The 19,841-nt window shown below is 43.6% G+C and overlaps 1 protein-coding gene across 33 annotated transcripts in view; it reads left to right on the forward strand.

The window, feature by feature from the left end:
- FHIT (fragile histidine triad diadenosine triphosphatase) overlaps positions 1-19,841 on the forward strand; it is a 1,561,686-nt gene that overhangs the window by 686,605 nt on the left and 855,240 nt on the right. For 2 of the 33 annotated variants that reach the window (XM_069560456.1, XM_069560457.1), the window contains exon 2: positions 19,252-19,394. The exons of the other annotated variants lie outside the window; for them this stretch is intronic. In XM_069560456.1, the coding sequence (XP_069416557.1) occupies positions 19,384-19,394 (11 nt within the window). In that variant the 5' untranslated portion in view covers positions 19,252-19,383. The remainder of the gene's footprint in view (positions 1-19,251; positions 19,395-19,841) is intronic. 33 annotated transcript variants of the gene reach the window in all.

Here is a 19,841-nt window from a genome sequence, read left to right on the forward strand (position 1 = left end):
GTGAAAGAGGAGAGTGAAAAAGTTGGCTTAAAGCTCAACATTCAGAAAACAAAGATCATGGCATCTGGTCCCATCACTTCATGGAAAATTTATGGGGAAACAGTGGAAACAGTGTCACACTTTATTTTGGGGGCTCCAAAATCACTGCAGATGGTGATTGCAGCTGTGAAATTAAAAGATGCTTACACCTTGGAAGAAAAGTTATGACCAACCTAGATAGCATATTCAAAAGCAGAGACATTACTTTGCCAACAAAAGTCCATCTAGTCAAGGCTATGGTTTTTCCAGTAGTCATGTATGGATGTGAGAGTTGGACTGTGAAGAAAGCTGAGCGCCGAAGAATTGATGCTTTTGAATGTGGTGTTGGAGAAGACTCTTGCGAGTCCCTTGGACTGCAAGGAGATCCAGTCAGTCCATCCTAAAGGAGACCAGTCCTGAGTGTTCATTGGAAGGACTGATGCTGAAGCTGAAACTCCAATACTTTGGCCACCTCATGCGAAGCCATAACTCATTGGAAAAGACCTTGATGCTTGGAGGGATTGGGCGCAGGAGGAAAAGGGGACGACAGAGGATAAGATGGCTGGATGGCATCACCAACTCGAAGCACATGAGTTTGGGTAAACTCCAGTGGTTGGTGATAGACAGGGAGGCCTGGCGCACTCCGATTCATGGGGTGGCAAAGATTCGGACACGACTGAGTGACTGAACTGGTTTGAATATTAGAGAATGGAAAGCAGAAGATTGAAGTCTGTTTTCATAGCCACTAATGAGGCATCTAATGATTCAAATGTAACTCCAGGGCTCACCTCCTTAAGACTGAGCATTTTGTTTACATAAATGTCCTGGTATAGCTGGACAAGTATATATATATATATATATATATATATATATATATATATATGTTTTTTTTTCTTGAAATAAGTAACAAAACTTTCCAACCACATTCAAATGTCAAAGGAAGCTTCTTTGCACTGATATCTTCTAAGTGTGCAAATACATTTCTTAAAAAGAGCATGAGAGAGGTGGACTCTGCATCTTTATTCTTACAAAATGCAATTTTTGGGTCATTTGAAAGTGGACTCTGCCATCAAATTAAATGCACCACTGACTACATGTTTTTTAAGAGATTTATCACCAGCTGCCTTATTTAGTGTACTTTTATTAAAATATTACTGCAGCTTCCATCTGAATACTCCTAATTTAGATATTTAATGGGCAGTCATAAGGCATTGAATTGTCCCTGTTATTTTTGACCTGCAGGAGACCACGGGGCACCTATGTGTAGGGGAATAAATTAAAGGGAGGGGATCTGGATGGCTTTTAGACATTTGGGAAGCCTATGCCCTTGATTTTTCAAACTGCTGCTGAAATGCAGCTCTAAAATTTGGCAGATGAGAGCTCGCTTCCTGACCTGGCTCAGTGTTCATCTAAAAGAGTGAGAACCATGGAGCGCGAGGCCCTGTGTCTTTGATAAGGTACATGCCCAATAAATAGCTGTTGAATAAATGAATGAATCAACGAATTGGGTGTTACAGTCTGGGGCCACTGCTCTCCTTTTTATTTCTTTGAAAAACAGCATGCAGATGTTTCCCCCCATATTTAGATCTGTTTTAAGATGTGTGCATGCATGCTAAGTCGCTTCAGTCATGTCCAACTCTTTGCCACCCTATGGACTCTAGCCCACTGGGCTCCTCTGTCCATGGGATTCTCCAGGCAAGAATACTCGAGTGGGTTGCCAGGTCCTCCTCCAGGGGATCTTCCTGTCCCAGGGATCCAACCTGCATCTCTTAGGTCATCTGCATTTGCAGGTGGGTTTTTTTTTTTTTTTAAACCACTGGCGCCACCTGGGAAGCCCTGTTTTGTGATGGTGATCTCCATATTGGATGTGCACTTAACAGTGGATGAGACCACTGTGTACACACAAATGTATTTGTGGATACAAATATGTATTTAGACTCACAAGCTGTAGGCAATGGGGAGCAGGTTTTCAAACTTTCCAAACTGCCTAAAAAAATGGGTATTAATAGACCTAGCTCCAGAGAGATGGTGTTTCATCAGTCACCATCTCCTTATGTGGAAAGCCCTTTTCCCATTACTTTTCTATTTTAAATCTATTCCTCTGCCTTGTCTGATTGAACCTTTCTGAAATGGACCAGGCAGAGAATCTCACCTCTTCTTTCAGCTTGGAAATAATAACATCTTCACATTTTCATGGCCTTTTCTGAAATGGGGACCTTTCATTTATGTTTCACTCTCAATTGAAATAAATTGATTAACGTCATGGAATTGTGTTTCACCACAGACCTTTTGAAACAAAAAGCTGCTTTTCTGATATGGTGAGAGAATAGATTGTCCCAGATTTCTTGATGCTCGGTGGACTCAGGGGCAAAGGAACTGTTATTGAATCCTAAAGAATGATCAGGTTTCATTGCATCCCTTTTGCTATGTTTTTTTTTTTTTTCCTGCAGCATCCCCAGACACCAGACCCTTGGCATTCAGTAATCACAAAGCTCTCTCTGGGACCCCTCTTCCAAATCTCTCAGGTTTTCCATCCCCTTATCTTTTTGCCCTAAGAAAATTTCTATACCTTGCCTTCCACTTCTTATTTTTTTTTTAAATTTTTATTTGTAATAATCCTATTCTTAATTTTACACTCAGATTTGCCCCCTCATAGCAGCTATGTTGGTCAATCTCTCTTTCTCTAGGTCCGTTCCTCCGTCTTCCCTGCCTTGCATCCCCTGCACTTCCTTGCTGGTTTGCCCAGTGGGAGGCATTGCTGTGAGTTGGGAGGACATGTTGAGAACAAAGTTAGGATATTTTTTACACCATGACTTTTTCCTCACAGCCTCATCTCTAGGCAGAGCTGTGTCCTTCTGTTACTGAAGCTCCCTCTGGGCAGCTGGGTCTCTGGGGATAGCACCTTGAGTAAAACTATTCTTCCCCTGTTCCTTTAGGGGGTGGTGATGGCTCCCCCTGTTACTAGTCTCTGGTGTCCATGCCCACCATTTGCTCTTTAGCACTGTCCACACTTTTATTCACTTCATGGGAAATAGATGGTGAGACAGGGGAAATAGTGTCAGACTTTATCTTTTGGGGCTCCAAAATCACTGCAGATGGGGATTGCAGCCATGAAATGAAAAGACACTTACTCCTTGGAAGGAAAGTTATGACCAACCTAGACAGCATATTCAAAAGCAGAGACATTACTTTGCCAACGAAGGTCTGTCTAGTCAAGGCTATTGTTTTCCCACTAGTCATGTATGGATGTGAGATTTGGACTGTGAAAAAAGCTGAGTGCCAAAGAATTGATGCTTTTGAACTGTGGTATTGGAGAAGACTCTTTTGCAAGTCCCTTGGACTGCAAAGAGATCCAACCAGTCTATTCTAAAGGAGGTCAGCCTTGGGTGTTCTTTGGAAGGAATGATGCTAAAGCTGAAACTCCACTACTTTGGCCACCTCATGTGAAAAGTTGACTCATTGGAAAAGATTCTGATGCTGGGAGGGACTGGGGGCAGGAGGAAAAGGGGATGACAGAGGATGAGATGGCTGGATGGCATCACCGACTTGATGGACAGGGGTTTGAGTGAACTCCGGGAGTTGGTGATGGACAGAGAGACCTGGTATGCTGCGATTCATGGGGTCGCAAAGAGTCAGACATGACTGAGCAACTAAACTGAACTGAACACTTTTATTCAAGACTCTTCACAGGAAACATCAGGAGTAAGCTTTGTTTCCTGGTGGATGGATAACCTGTTCTCAGTGTACAGTTATGGAGTGTTCTTGATCTCTCTGAGAACTTCAATTAGAATTTGTGTTTGTAAGTTCCCATTTGACCCATAGCATCTGTCTCTGATGCCTGTTCTCTCTTAATGTTAATTTTTCTTAACTCTTTTAATCTTTCCAATGAAAGTCTTGTTTGATTAAAATAAGTGAGTGGTAAGGATTTCCTCTGCTGCTGTGTAGACTGATTTCTTTATTTGATGAGTTTCTCTGCTTTCAGTTCCAGTCCACTTCATCCTCTTGGACATCATAATTAGGTTTATATGCCTTTTACACCCCTGTCTAATGTCTATACAAAATAAAATATATATATATATACTTTTTGTTTGGTAGTGAAAGTCTTTATGCATCTGAGTCTCAGCTTACCTTTTTGATTCCCTTATATCATCCTGGACCTATCAAATCCTGGACCTAGATTTCCTTTGCTACAAGCACAACCTTCTCATCCTTCTTTCTTCCTTTTTTCTTTTTTTTACAGTTTTTTTAAAAAAGAATATTATTTATTTAGGTGGTGCTGAGTCATCGTTGCTGCTCGGGTTTTTCTCTAGTTGCAGGGCACAGGCTTCTCATTGCCGTGGCTTCTCCTGTTGCAGAACGTGGGTCTAGAGTGAGAGCACTTCAGTAGTTGCAGTCCCTGGACTCTAGAGCACAGGCTCAGTAATGGTGCACAGGCTTTGTTGCTCTGTGGCGTGCGGGATCATCTCAGATCAGGGATTGAACCCGGGTCTCTTGCATCAGCAGGCGGATTCTTTACCACTCAGCCACCAGGGAAGCCCTCATCCCTCTTTGTATACCTGTGCACATCTGATCTGTACTCATGTTCCTGACTAGCCTGTCATCTACCTTCTTAGCCAAATCCAGAGATCCCTTCCTCCTTCACTTCTTATTCTGACCTTTGTCACTTCCCTCCATGTCTCATGTGTTTGACCGTATGTCTTACCATCCAGAAGGTATTTAATGTCTTTGGAGACTAAGATTTTTGAAAAATTTTTTTCTTGTTATTTATTCACTACCCACTCCTTCAAACTCTTTTGCTGTCACCTCTGTCCTTGGGGCTATCAAGATGAGATAAGCAGTGTTCCCAGCCTCAAGAAGCTCACAGAAAACCAGAGAGACCGGCACATAAGAATGGGGAAACAGTGTGAAAAGAGCCATAAAAAGACATAGATGAGGCAAGAAGAAGGAGGGAGGTCTGAGAAGGCTGGATTCTGGTTTTTCTTACCCTGGCTGGTGGGAGGAATGGCAAGATGAGCAAGGGGCACGTTGTAAATATTGGTCAGTTGATGGAGGTTTGTGTTTCATTGGTTTGTTTCTACGGAGGGTATCCAGGGCTACATATTTAAGAAAGCCTTTAGTTTCAAAGTAGTCAGTTGGACCATGGTGTAATCAAAGTATGAATTCTTGTCCCAAATGGATTCTTCACAATCCTGAAGTTTCCATTCCCCATCTGTAATTCTTGAGGGGCTAGGAAGGGAGTATAGTACTCACAGGCACTCCACAGTACATCTTTTTCAGCTGTGGCTAGTTGCTTTTTTAAGAGCTTATTAGCACCTGCTTTCATGGTACCTGGTTAGCAGGTGAGGGACAGGTGGTACTGTTTGAAGCTAATGTGGCATTGGTCAGTGTTATTTTGATTTATGCTCAAAGTTTGTTGGAAAAGTTGTTGTTGTTTTTTTTTTAACAGCTAAAGTAAAAAGAGAAAGTGGAGAACAAGATGCAAAACTGCAGCTGATAATTTTTGAGCTAAACTGCGGTCTTATGTGACTTTACTGAGGTTGCTTCCCTTGTCACTCTGCAAGAAAAGGCAGAAAGTGAGAAAGTAAAAGGCAGGGAGAAAGGAGAGGGCTTGGAAGTCTTGAAGAGTTCTGATTCCTGGCCCTTCTAGCTCTCCCAGCCAGTGGGTTTTGTTTTTTAATTAAGAAATAGAGCACAGTAGTGGAGAGTAGGCAAGATGTCAATGAACACACCATGAATCCTCACCAGTGGGAGAATCTTGAGCTTTCTGTCTTGAGAAAGGTCAGAATCCAGGTGATGAGAGTTCTCTGACTCCGCCCCCTCATCAGCCTTTAATTGGAGGCAACTGACCTTCCCTTCCATTCCTTTTTGGAAAAGCCTCAGGGAGAGCAGAGTGGGTGCCCTGTTTCCTGTTTCCTATAGCTGCTCTGGAACGTGCAAGGTCAGTCCTGGGCACATGCAGATTCTTAGGGAACAAGAGTTGGCACTAGAGGTGGGTGGGAGGCGTACAAGTCTTTTAGGCAGAGTTTTGCGGTGCTGGGGCCTCTCCTTCCTGTTCTCCTTGTGGATACTTAGTTTGGGGATCTGATATGGGGAGAAGAAGTGCAAAAGGTGGGGCTGCAATATGGTGGAACATTTCTGAGCAAATATCTGCTCTTCTGCAGAAATTCAGATCCACGGTGAGGTTGGGAAGGGACTTCTGCAGGGGAAGAAAGTTTCTGAGGGAAATGGTCATAATTCCAGGGCAGTGTGCCTTGGTAGTCTCATGATTTGGGTCCAACCTCTGCAACTGGGTAAGGGACTTAACCTTCCGAAGTCTGCATTTCCTGGCACAAAGTCAGGCATTTCGGGGGAAGAGATTGTGCTCTGACCCTGGAGAGTCGCAAGTGCAGCTCCTGGGCCTGTCACTTAGCTTTGCGTGTGTGCATGCTCAGTCATGTCTGACTCTTTGCAATCCCATGGACTGTAGCCCTTCAGGCTCCTCTTTTTTTTTTTTTTGGTACTACATTGAAATCGGAGATTTTGCATCTGATTTCTGTCCAAATGCTACTAATTGTTAACTTAGTTGGCTATTGATGGGTTATCTTGTAATATTGATTTCAAATGATCATTATTGAGAATTCAGACTCTAAACCAAGAGGGGTACCTGCAAGCTCTTTATAATTTTCTAATGTGAGTTCAGAAAAATACTAGTCTCTTGACACAGTCTATCCCTGGAAAATTCCATGCTTGGGGGCAATGTGTAGATAACAGTTTCCTCCTGGAAGCAACATTAAACTAGTTAACTTCTGCCAATTCCTAAAAGGAAGGAACCTGTGTAGTTGAATTATTCAACTTTTTCCAAATCTGTTTGAACATGGAACATTTTCTTCATGTAATGCCTGTTAAATCTTCCAGAACAAACTTGGGGAAACACTATCTTATTCCAAGCCTTCATTTCAGAAATGATAAAGCAAAGGCCAGAGAGATGATTTTCCCAAGTTTGCTATATGATGAGGCCCTCAAATTCTCTGCCTGTGCTCCAAATCAAACATTATTATCTTGTAACTGAAGGGAGAAGCTAATGAAAGGGAATTTTTCCTCTCGTAGACTTTACTTAATAGGTTTTGTTAACTTGTTTTCTGATCTCTTCTGCATTTTGGTTTTCAAAGAACACTCTTTCCAGAGAGGGTACTTAATAGTATTGCATATTGTGTAACCACATAAGCTCTATTTTAATTATAATTTCATTTCTTTTAAATCCGCGAGCTTTCTCTGTTCCCTCTAAAGCTTGCCTGCCTTTTATCCCCACCCCCGTGACTTTACACTGGCAGACACGTCACTGTCTTTTGTTCCTCCTCTTGCACAGAACCCCAGGTAACTAATCTGAGGACCCGCTCTTTGCTCCTAGAAAATATGCGAGTTTCTATGCACTGTAAGATTTTCTCAAATTCTCAGAAGGTGAAAAATGCCTGCACAATCTACTTCTGTAAAAGAAAATTAATGTATATTAATTAATCTCTTTCCCCTGGCTGACAATCTTTGTTTCTTGACCTCAGTGTTGGTAACACATTACACAATGTTCTTAATAACAGACTTGCGCCACTCATTCACTTCAGCTCTTAAGTACCCTAAGCAAGGCTCTCAGGATGTGCCCTAGAGAGTGAAATTAAAGGTCTTGTTTGCCAAGCTCCTGCGAGCTACAAAGGCCGCTAAGTGTTCTGAGAACTTTGGAACCAGGGTTCTCTTCATTCTATGGTTGTCAGTATTTGATGTTGAATCCAGCGTGGTTCATTCACACAAACATTTGTCTGCTCAGTGTCAAAACATGTGCTCTGCTCTGCAGATTTTTTTTTTCTTTAATGTATTTGGCATTGTTGCTGCCCATGAAGAGTTCACCTTCTAGTGACAAAAGACCCGGTTCCAAATGAACATGACACGAAGTGTTGAGTGCTATATCATGTGGTGTTCAGAATGGTAAGACGCAAAAAGAAGTAAATTCTCTAGGAAGCACTTTGGCGTCCTTAAATGTCTTAGAGCAGTAGCGTCTCAGAAAGCCAATAAGCTTGGTAATTCCTTGAAGTTGGTAGATAAGCTGTGGGTCTCCATCCCCTCCTGGTCCATGTCCCACTTCCAAAATTGTTGTTCCCATTTCGATACTGTCTCAGAATATGCCGTACATGGACAATATATTATTGTCAAATGTTGCACATACAAATTCACCATTTCCATCCAAATTGATCAAGTTTCTATCAGCTTGATCTTGGGTGGCCTCAGCCTTCAGCAACTTGAAGCAGGACTTTGGTTCCCGGCCAGCGATTGAGGTCAGGCCGCAGGGATGAGAGCACTGAACCCTAGCCAGCAGACCAGTGGTCAGCGACAAGAGCCCCAGCCCTTCTCCTTTGCAGAGAAGAATTCCCACGAAGATGGAAAGTAGTGAAACAAGTTCCATATCAAAAGCGTATGTTTATGTGTGGATAGACACACTCAGCGAGAGTCCTACCCTCTTGGTAGTTTGAATCACTTCCATGGGGCATTTCTTCTGAGTTTCCTTTGCCTGATCATCTTGATTTGCCTGGTTCTGAGTTTGTATTTGGTATCCCTCAGGGTCCTCCACATGGGTATGTGCATCCTTTAGCCAAGATGGAATCCAGCAAAGAGGCCTGTGGGTAGTTGCCTCACTTACTGCGAGGCAATGCCCTTCCCCTTGGACCTCTGAGGAGCCTTTCAGCACATGTATAGTCAGGGAGGCCTCAACTTCGAGGATGAGGAATGTGTGTTCTGTTATCTCTTATCTGGGCAGGGCCCAGCCTCCTCCATCATCCTGCTTTTATAGAGTTTCTGTCCACAAGGGAGAAACTGCTCAGCCTGGGGCCCATCTGTCTCCTGCCTCAAACTGAAGACAAAACATACAACCCAGAAGTTGAGACCTATGTTTTATTCTGTGTACAAAGCTGAGGACTTAACCCTGGGACACAGCATTTCAGGTAACTCTGAGAGACTGCTCTGAAGAGACGTGGGGATTTAGGATATATATAGTTTTTGCAACAAAGACCAGGTACTCAGACCATCAAAAGATGACTGTTAAATAAGAAAAACCAAGTATCTCAAGTTAAGGAATTTAGAGTTTTCGTATGTACGGGAAGATGCAAAGTCTGGGCTCATTGAAATCAGGCCTTTGATATGCATGCCAGTTCTCTGGGGCCAGTATCTTGTACTTCTCATCTTGAGTCACCTCAGGGTGCACTGTTGGGGTGGCTTCAGAGGCTGACTGCTAGACTGATGGAGTGGGGGACATTCTGCTTCCATCCTGAGTTCCCTCGGAGAAGGCAATGGCACCCCACTCCAGTACTCTTGCCTGGAAACTCCATGGATGGAGGAACCTGGTAGGCTGCAGTCCATGGAGTCACTAAGGGTCGGACACGACTGAGCGACTTCACTTTCACTTTTCACATTCATGCATTGGAGAAGGAAATGGCAACCCACTCCAGTGTTCTTGCCTGGACAGTCCCAGGGACGGGGGAGCCTAGTGGGTTGCCGTCTATGGGGTCGCACAGAGCTGGACATGACTGAGGTGACTTAGCAGCAGTAACAGCAGGGCTCACCATCCTGGTGGCTGTAACAGTGATGGCCACAACACCCTTTATTTACTGATACGGCAGGCATGCAGTATTTTCCATTCACATTCCAGTGTAACTCTGAGCATCCCTTCCCTTTACCTGCTTCCTCAGTATGGCTGTCCTTCCACCTCCTTAGCCCTGGTTATGGGTCAGCTTCTGTGCTGAGCAGCTCCCATTTCTTGATATGTAATCCTGACCATGATCCCATGAAACATTACTTCCCAAACTTGTCTGCACGTTGGAATTCTCTGGGGGGCATCCCAAACTATTGATGCCTCTGTCCCAGCACTAAAGGCTGTGATTTAATTGAGCATAACCTGGGCTTTGGGGGTTTTAGAAGATCCCCCAATGGTGACAAATATGGTTTAAAATTGATTATTGTGATGGTTGTTCAACTCTGAATAGATTAAAAACCATTAAATTGGACACTTTGAATGAATCCTCTGGTAAATAAAATTATATCCCAATATAGCTCTTCTTTTGTAAAAATCCTCGGTGATTAATTTGTACAGAACTGCTATAAAGTAAGTGGAGAAACAGACTTGGAGAAGCTTAGTGACATACTCAAACTCTCATAGCTAGCCTGGGATGACTAAGAAATAGGCAGTCTGACCCCAGAGTTTGTTCTTATCAATTACTTCATCCTATTGCCTTCAAGGGCTTCCCAGGTGGTGCTAGTAGGATCCCACCTGCCAATGCATGACACATAAGAGATGTGGGTTCAATCCCTAGGTTGGGAAGATCTCCTGGAGGAGGAAATGGTAGTCTTCAAACATGGAGATGATTCTGCTATCCCATGACTCCACAGCATATGCTTGGAGAAGTAGTGATGGATTTGCTCCCATCTATCTGTGTGCCATTGACATGTCATGTTATATAACCAATGAATCTAATTTGCAAAGTCATTTGCTTTAGGACAAGATAAAGGAATTAGCCTCCTTGGGAATAAAATCCTCAGGCTCTTTATCACAGTACTGAAACGGGCTGAGCCAGTCATCTTTGGTAGCCAGGAGGCATTCTCAGAAGCACACTGAAAGAGGGACATGCAGGTATCAAAGTTAGAAATTCAAAACCAACTGTTCCACATCCTGGCACCCGAAAATAGAATTCTATTTAAAAGATATTGCCTGGAATGTTAACCTTTGTCAACCCTCTACTGAATTTGGATATAAAAACACACAGAAAGATAGTTCACCTATAATGGGGGAATGTTTGGGTTTTGGCTGCAGGTCAGGAATAAAGCACGTCTGATTGGAAGGCCTGCTTTGACCAGTCTCAGAAGAACACAAAGGGAAATGATGAGCCTCTTCATAATCAATTGTCATAAAAGTGTTTTCTGGAAGGAAGGCTGAAGGTGTAAGTCCCCAGAGCAGTATGGTGACTTTCCTGAGAGGAACGCTTTGTGTCTTCAGATGCTCATGGCTGACCTCTTGGTGGCCGCTGCTCTACCCGTGTGCTCCCCTTTCTGAATAGAGATAGAGTTCAAAAAGATGAGCCCAGCTCAGAGCTGAAAGGGAACCCGTTGAAACTGGCCTTTCTAGAGATGAGCTTAGTTAGCTTTGCTTTAGTAGTTAGATACTCAGTATCTTCTCAAGGGTTGGGTATTGGTATGTAGCAATTTGTAATCCGTTTCTTATTGCCAAATATCGGAGATTCCTTAAAAAATTGCAAATAGAACTACCTTATGACCCAGCAATCCCACTTCTGGGCATACACACCGAGGAAACCAGAATTGAAAGAGACACATGTACCCCAATGTTCATCGCAGCACTGTGTATAATAGCCAGGACATGGAAACAACCTAGATGTCCATCAGCAGATGAATGGATAAGAAAGCTGTGGTACATATACACAATGGAGTATTACTCAGCCGTAAAAAAGAATTCATTTGAATCAGTTCTGATGAGATGGATGAAACTGGAGCCGACTATACAGAGTGAAGTAAGCCAGAAAGAAAAACACCAATACAGTATACTAACACATATATATGGAATTTAGGAAGATGGCAATGACGACCCTGTATGCAAGACAGGGAAAGAGACACAGATGTGTATAACGGACCTTTGGACTCAGAGGGAGAGGGAGAGGGTGGGATGATTTGGGAGAATGACATTCTAACATGTATACTATCATGTAAGAATTGAATCGCCAGTCTATGTCTGACGCAGGTTGCAGCATGCTTGGGGCTGGTGCATGGGGATGACCCAGAGAGATGTTATGGGGAGGGAGATGGGAGGGGGGTTCATGTTTGGGAACGCATGTAAGAATTAAAGATATTAAAATAAAAAAAAAAGAAAAACAAATATCAGTTGGGAGACTGAATTATCTTAAATATTTAAGATTTTAAAAACTGGCTTTGTCTGTAGTTGTCTGAAGTATTTGCTTGAATTAGTGTTCGTTCTGTTTTAAAATTAATACTCATTTCTCTCTTTTTTTAAGTCAATGAAATCCATTGTAATAATACTTTTCAAGGAAGGAAGAGTGCCTGTTAGAATCCAGGAGTGAGGAATAAAGGAGAAACTGGGCATTCTGGAGGGGCTTCCCTGGCGGCTCAGGGGAAAAGAACCCGCCTGCCAATGTAGGGGACAGAAGAGATGCAGGTTTGATCCCTGTGTTGGGAAGATCCCCTGGAGAAGGAAATGGCAACCCACTGCCTGCAAAATCCCATGAACAGAGGAACCTGGTAGGCTACAATCCATGGAGTCACAAAAGAGCCACTTTAGTCACTTAGTGACTAAACAACAACAGGCATTCTTGCATTCTCTAGCAAATGGAAAGACTGCATTGCTTATGAATCCCTACATGATGTATAAGGGGTCCGCTCTGCTGGTGGTGACTGATCGTCAGGCTGTGTCTCGTCGGGGGGCGGGGCTTAGGTAGCCCGGCTGGTGTATCCGCCCGCATGCCTCCCAGCGCGCTCGTGGCCGCTCTGACTGCCTTTGCCCGTTACATCTCCATCCACCAGTAAATACATGCAGCTCTGTTCCCAAACTGTGTTCAGAATGTGACCACTTCTTACTCTCTCACTGCTGCCTCACTAGTTCAAGCCCCTGAGTTAATTGTGCAGCCTTTCCTAAGCTTGTCCAGCCATAGACCGTTCTCCTCACAGCACCCGAGCACTCTTTAAAATCTAAATGGTTTTAGGAATGGTTGATAGAGACCAGGCTTGGTGGACAGGGCATCAGATCTTAGGCAAGGGACTAGCTTAGGAATTCTCAACGTTAATACACATATGAACTGCCTATCAAGTTAGTGAATATCCTGATCCAGTGGGTCAGAAGTGGAGCTGAAAATGTGTATTCCCAACAAGCTCCTAGGTAATGCTGACACTTTTCCTCTCCAGACCACATCTTGAATATTAAGATGTGGTACTGAACTCTCCACTTAGGCTAACTAACTCATCTTGTGAAATGTTCAGTGCCAGTCTCCTCCTGAAACCTGGGGGTAGAGAAAAGCAGCCTATCCTCACTAGCAGCCTGCCTGGATGACTGGCTTCTTAACTTGCCCATCTCAAGTGAGACTTTCCTTCTCCAGTGGGTCAGAGGGATTCCACCTGACCGTCAGATCTTGGTATCAGTGATCCTACTGCACATCTCTCTCAGCTCCATTATCCCATTTCATTATTTTTTTCCATCTCTCACAGTGATCTGAAAATTTTATTTTACTTATTGTCTTTTCCCTGGTTAGAGAACAGAGTTTATCTTGTCTTGTTCAATACTATATCTCCATAACAATAAAAGGCAGTGTTTACTGTAGTTACTGAATAAAATAATACGGAGTAGTTAATTTGAGACAGACTGACTATAAGTTCCCTGATGATGGAGCCATTTCTTTCTTGTTTATCCTTGTTTCTCCAACACCTAACCCAGAACGTAGCACATGGTAGGCATTGAGTGAGTGAATGAGAATTCATGTTAAACATAGGGAAAGAGTATTGTAAAGTAACAGATAATGGATCAAGTCAGAAGACAGGTGTTAGGGTACGATCTTCTCCATACTTCCTCAGTCCTGTATTGATATTAAAAACTGTGTCCAAGTAGTTGGTAACAGGACTGTTTTGAGGGGTATGGAGGCAATACATTGCGAGGCTTTTGAAGACTGTACCATTTGATTGGAAGCCATTCTCCACTGACACTTCTGAGCAGAGGCACAAACATTCCTGAAAGAGAGTGAGCCATCAGTCCTCATTCTTTACCTGTCATCTTTTTTTTTTTTTTTCTTCTCAGTGATACCAGAACCACAGAGCTCAGTCACTGCGTTGCCGTTTCAAGTTACAGTGGATAATGGCCCTAAAACTTTTTTCCGTCACTGTGAAAATTGGCCTGTTGCTTTGTCCTTTCCCCAAATGGCTACTGCAGATTTTGTCATTTCAACATTCTTGACAGATGGGTTTTCTTTTTTCTTTTTCATCAGCATCTGAGGCTAGCAAAAATGTCTCAAACATTCTTTGACTATCTCTTACTCTGTCAATAAAGTTTTTGAGGGTTCTACTTCTATACCTCCACTGTAACTAGATTGAGCACAGAAGAGGGAAAGAACGATCGAACTAAAATTTGTTGAGTATGTCTTGTAGTCCAGGTGCTTTGTAAGAATAGTTAAATAGAAAGCTTGGCCTTGAATATTGGCTTTGTTCTTTGTTTCCAGAATGGGATTGGTTTTCACATGGGTCCTGTTTTGTATATTTCTGACTGGTCGTTCGAGGTCTAATTCCAACATCTGAGTCAATGCTGTAGGGCATTCTTCTGTATTAGTGTTACTCGCTCAGTTCTCTGTCCGACTCTTTGTGACCCAGTGGACTGTAACCCACCAGGCTCCTCTGTCCATGGGGTTTTCCGGGCAAGAATACTGCAGTGGGTTGCCATTTCCTTCTCCAGCGGACTTTCTCACCCAGGGATCAAACCTGGGTCTCTCACTGTGTGGACAGACATTTTAAAATCTGAGCCATGAGGGAAACTCTCTTATGGCCCCAGGTTGGCTCAAGAAAGTAACAGGAAGAAAGAAAAGAAAGGATACTGAAATGTTAAAAAAGTCTCATATCTTTGTTACTTTGGTAAAAAGTTTTCCTCCCTTCTCTCTCTCCCCTCTCCCCGTGTCACATAACCTTCTAACCCAGGTAAAGAGAATAAGAATTCATCCTCACAAACCAAAATGGTGATAACTGTATTGGTTTGGTTTAAAAGAGTAGGGTCTTACTGTATATATAAAGTAACTGTTCCCTAGAGATAAAGATTTGAAAAGTGCAGTGACTAAATCCGTTATTCCGCTGATGTTTATTGCCTATTCACTATTTGCTTAGCACTCTGTTGCCTGCTGTGCATATGGGAATGTTAGATGGAAATCTTCATTCTTTCTATGAACAGATTTTTCTGTCTCATCTCAGGCTGCTTCCTTCCCTTCATCTCTTGCTTAGACACACACACACACATGCACTGTTTTCATCAGGAAACGTAGCAACTGCCCTGCCAAGTGGTAGCCTGGCATCTTCTGGGCTGTGGCCTCTGTGCTCATAGGGAGAAGTTCATCACCTAACAGTGGAAAAGGGACTCCAGCCTGTCCTCTTTCTCTTGGACTTGCCCATAGCTGTGAAGGGCATACTGTCATGCTCCAGCTCAGTATGTGGCCTGCCTGATTCCTCCCAATTATCATCTTCAACCTTGGACTGGGGGGAACCTTGTGGACTAGGGTCTTGGGGTGGGGAGGTAGGAAGGCCAACTCAGTTTTTGGCTTGAACTAAGTTATGTACGGTTGACTTGAGAGAATTGAGAGACTCCTAGGAACTACCCAGCCATTCACAAAGCTGTTCTTGCTTCTGTGTGTGACTTCTGGGTCTGCTTGGGGATGGGGACTGATAGATAACCCTGACCTCAGACACTCCCTGTCCTCAAGGAGATCATTATCTAGTATGTGAGGTGGAAAATCGAATGCGTAGTTATAGTATGAGCGCTTCTCCTTGTGTTTCACTAATGGATTACGATCTCATTCTGCCACAGATGGCATCCTCGATAGCCATGGTAAAGGAAGGGAGTTGCCCCTCAGTATCAGCTACAATTGTCTGTTCACTGTCTTGTTTGTATACTTAAAAACCACAGTTTTCTCAGCAGAACATACCATGCTACAGCTTAATTTAGGCCTTGCTCACTGTGATCTGAAACCTCTGGAAGCTGTCATCCCGAAACTCCTGCATTTAACTTTTCTGGAGATAGGTGCTCTGGCCTGTCTCTAGCAGCCTGGCATGCCCAGACAAGTGAGCTACTAACACGGGAAGACGCCAGCATTTTAGCAGCAGGCTCAGGCAGTTGAAGGAGAGTTCGGAAAAGCAAGCAGCTGTGTTGTAACACCGTTTGTAGGATGGCTTTGTAAACAAATGGTATAAGTGCCGGTAGGAGAGACACACTTGTGCTCCTGTCCTGGAGCTGGGAGGTTAAAGAACCTCCTAGATAAACGTGTGTTTTTCACCCTCTCAATGAGTCAGTGGAGAAAGCGAGACTGATATTAGCGCGTGCTTGGAGAACAAGAGGCGTCTTGTGGGGCAGTGTTTGAAGATCAGAACGTCACACTGTGCATTGTCCTCTAAAGCCAGAGAAACTACATTAGCAACTTGAGTGGAAACATCAGTAGAGAAATAATAAAACCCTGTTAAACTGAAAACTTCTGGAAAGTGCTTTTAACAGGATTGAGGACAAGCAGGGTAATCTTAGCCGCTGCAACCTGAGAAGAAGTCATCAGAGAATTTAGCTGTAGCTGAGAGTGCTCCACAGCAAATGTGCACTTCATTCCTCCTTGGTGACAGAGACGTCTTTTATAATCGTTTCTCAGTGCACCCTCAAAATGGGTTAATGTTTTCTTGCTTTGTACAGAATTTCATAGAAATAAGTGCCCTTGGGAAATGTTACTTATCTATTTCTTTCCCCCCCCTAATATTAATTCCCTCTACAGCTGATAATTAATACTACTGTGGATTTACAGAATTTGCTAATTAGCAAGAAGCTTGACATTTACTAATATAAAACTATGAATAAACCTACTAATTTAAAAATTATATCACCATCAGAATGTTCCCATGGAAGCTGGAAGCCCCAAGAAAAATGTAGTCTTTAGATATTTGTTAACAAGGTGATTAGTCAGAGGATTACCATAGGACATGTTATTTCAGCGCTTGAAGTTTATTATTCACGTTCCTAATTCAAAGAGTCAAGATTCTGGGAGATGACATGGGTTATCACACCTTTACTTGGAACAGGGGGAACCATCTCAACGGCTACCACGAGAGCTTTCCCTGGATCTCTAAAGCCTGGACCTGGCAAGAAAAATAGGTTTTGCATGTCATGCTGCAATTGTGGTTGATTGGCAACACCTATCTGAAAGGTTCTGTTAAGATGCTCTTCCCAGAGAACAAGTTATAGCTGGTCAGTGATGTCGGTCCTGGGTACCAGAGGAGAAAGCCATAGCGCAAGTGCCAGGTATGGGCCTTCCCTTATACAGACCAGGGCAGTGAGCTTCCCAAGCAGCTTCTGTGCTTTTCATTGGGCATCAGAGCTCCTGAGAATCTGGGGTTTGCAGCTGAGATGTTCTTCTTGGACATTGTGGCAGGAGGAGTAAATAATGAAGTGCTGAAACTCTAAAGAGCTTGCCAAGTGGAACTCTGACCTGAGCCATGAAAAGGCTTTCTGTGGCCACGTGTGTACAGGGAAGGAGGGCAGGGAACTCACCAGGGGCTGAGTGAATGGTTCCAAGTTTGTTTCCTGAAAACAGAGAAGGGCTGGGGCAGGGCTAAGAGGGGACACCTCTCTGTCAGCAGGGGTTCCTCCCGTGGCGTCTGAAAGCCTGCCCCTGGCACACAAAAGGGAGGACGGCAAATGTAGGAGCTTGGTTGTGCCAACAAAGCTGTCCCAGCAGGGCTCTTGACGTAGGCATCATTTGAACAAAATCCCTTCAAACTGGGGTAAACCTTTCCAAGAGAATTTTTTTTAAAGTCCACTTGTTGTTTTTTTAATTTTCAAAAAGCAATAGCCTTCTTCACACTGGTCATCGAACTCAGGCTCACATATATAGGTTACTAATCGCTGGCATTTGAAATGTTATTTTGAAAGCGAGAGCCTTTAAGGCTACTGCGCTATAGAGATGCTCCTTTGGGAGTACACTCATCACCGGTTTTCTGAGGACGCAGAATCCATTCAGCTTTGTATATGAACTTCGTTAGTGGTTGCTTGTCTGCCTTTTAATTACTGTGTTGTGCGGCTCAGCCCAGTTAGCAATGAAAGACGCCATGAATCACCCCTAACAATGGTACAGGCTGCAAAGAAAGTTGCCCCTCACTCTTCCTGTGTATCATGTATTGGGTGAACCAAGTGAACAGATAGGGCAGAGCCATGCAGGGTCTGGAAGAGCTTCACTGTGCCCTTGGCCTGTTCCTTTGGTCTGCAGAGAAATGGCATGGCCATGTGGTGGGCTCTGAGTTATCCCTTTCCACTTGTGGAAAACCAGATTGACTCATGTTTTCCCATGACTGACTTGTTGTTTAGTTGTTAAATCATGTCTGACTCTCTTGCAACCCCATGGACTGTAGCCTGCCAGGCTTGTCTGTCCATGGGATTGTCCAAGCAAGAAAATTGGAGGGGTTGCCATTTCCTTCTCCAGGGGATTTGCCCAACCCAGGGATTGAACTTGCTTCTCCTGCGTTGGCAGGTGGACGGTTTACCACTGAGCCACCTGAAAAGCCCCATGGCTGACTACTGCAGGCAGCAACAATTGTGCATTTGAAAATTAATCCCTTTCCTGACAACACACTCTTTTCTGTGTTCTTTCTTTCATCTCCTTTTCTCACCCCCTAGAAGTAGACATTTATATTAGAGAAAGTAGAAAGTAGAAGTAGTGTTGTGTGGGCAGAAGGTCCTAGCACTGATGGAGGTAAAGAGGACGAGGATGTCAGATGCCCTGGGTAAAAATCTTCGGTTCAACTTTTACTTGCTGTGTGGCTTTTGGCAAGTGACTTCGACTCTCCGTGCTTTCCTCTTCTGTAAAACCAGGATAGTGAAAATTCCTCCTTACCAGTCTACTAAGAAGATTAAGTGAGATACTTACATAAAACGTTTAGCATAGTGCTTGGTTTATAGCAAGGGCTGTGGGACTATTAGCTCATTATTCATATGATTAACAAGTGCCAATTTCAAGTAAGTTACTACATAAGTCTTCTAACTATCTCTGCACAATGGATATCTGTAAGAAGTGTGCTTGCTGACTTCACGTGTGTAAATGGTGACCCTGAGTACTATTCTCAGAAATGGCTTCTCTGAGCTTTATAAAGTGATGGAAAGAATGTCCTTATCCCTGTACCACAGTCATTCCTAGACAGTGTTCAGCATGGTGTTCATGGTGGATGTGAGGAAGCAGCTACACAGGACACAGGTAGAGAGTCACACCTGGGTGAGGCCGCTACTCCTCACCTCTGATCCTGGCCTGCATCACCTTTCCTCAAAGCCCCCCGTGCCCTCCTCTCGCCCTGCCCTTCTCTGAGCAATGCTTGGGTAGCCAATTTGGTCAAGTGAGATGAGCTTGGAGGTCTTAGCTAATAACTAGATGACTTTGATCAAGTCATTTCACTTCCATGGGTTTTGTTTCCTCCATATCTACTCTATAGGCTCCTGGAGTTTAAATGAGTTCATGCAAGTCAAGAGCTAGTACAGCCGCCCAAGAGGATTCAGTCAATGCTCATTTTTGTCATTAGTGCAAGGCTCTTGCTACTGTTGACAGATGTGAAGTCCAGGAAGAAATGGATTTCAGGTCAGTCCTATTTTCTCCATTAACTACAAAGACATCCTTGTCATAGTTTCAAGGGGGACTGGTTCATTCTTCAAGCTGGATATTTCGGTCTCCTATGGATCTGGGCTTGTCTTTCCTGGGTGCTCTGTGTAGATGTCAAATTAACATTTATCCAGCACCTCTTATGTTCGAGGCAACATGCTGGACACTGTGGGAGATGTCACAGAAGGTATGTATGTATAGGGCCAGATCACCTAGATAACTCTAAGAGCCTCATTTTTCTTTGGAGGTCAGAAGGAAAGCAGGAGAGGCAATAAGAAAATGACCACTTAGTGTTCCCTTTTGAGAACGTTCAGCTCCAGGAAGCCCTCACACAAGTGAGGAGGACAGGAAAGGATGAAACAGTGCAGCATTATTATAAGGGAGGTGAGAGCCAGAATGTAAATGAGGACAACCACAGAGGAAAGC

The sequence above is a fragment of the Ovis canadensis genome, chromosome 19, assembly GCF_042477335.2.
Source record: "Ovis canadensis isolate MfBH-ARS-UI-01 breed Bighorn chromosome 19, ARS-UI_OviCan_v2, whole genome shotgun sequence".
Classification (NCBI taxonomy): domain Eukaryota; kingdom Metazoa; phylum Chordata; class Mammalia; order Artiodactyla; family Bovidae; genus Ovis; species Ovis canadensis.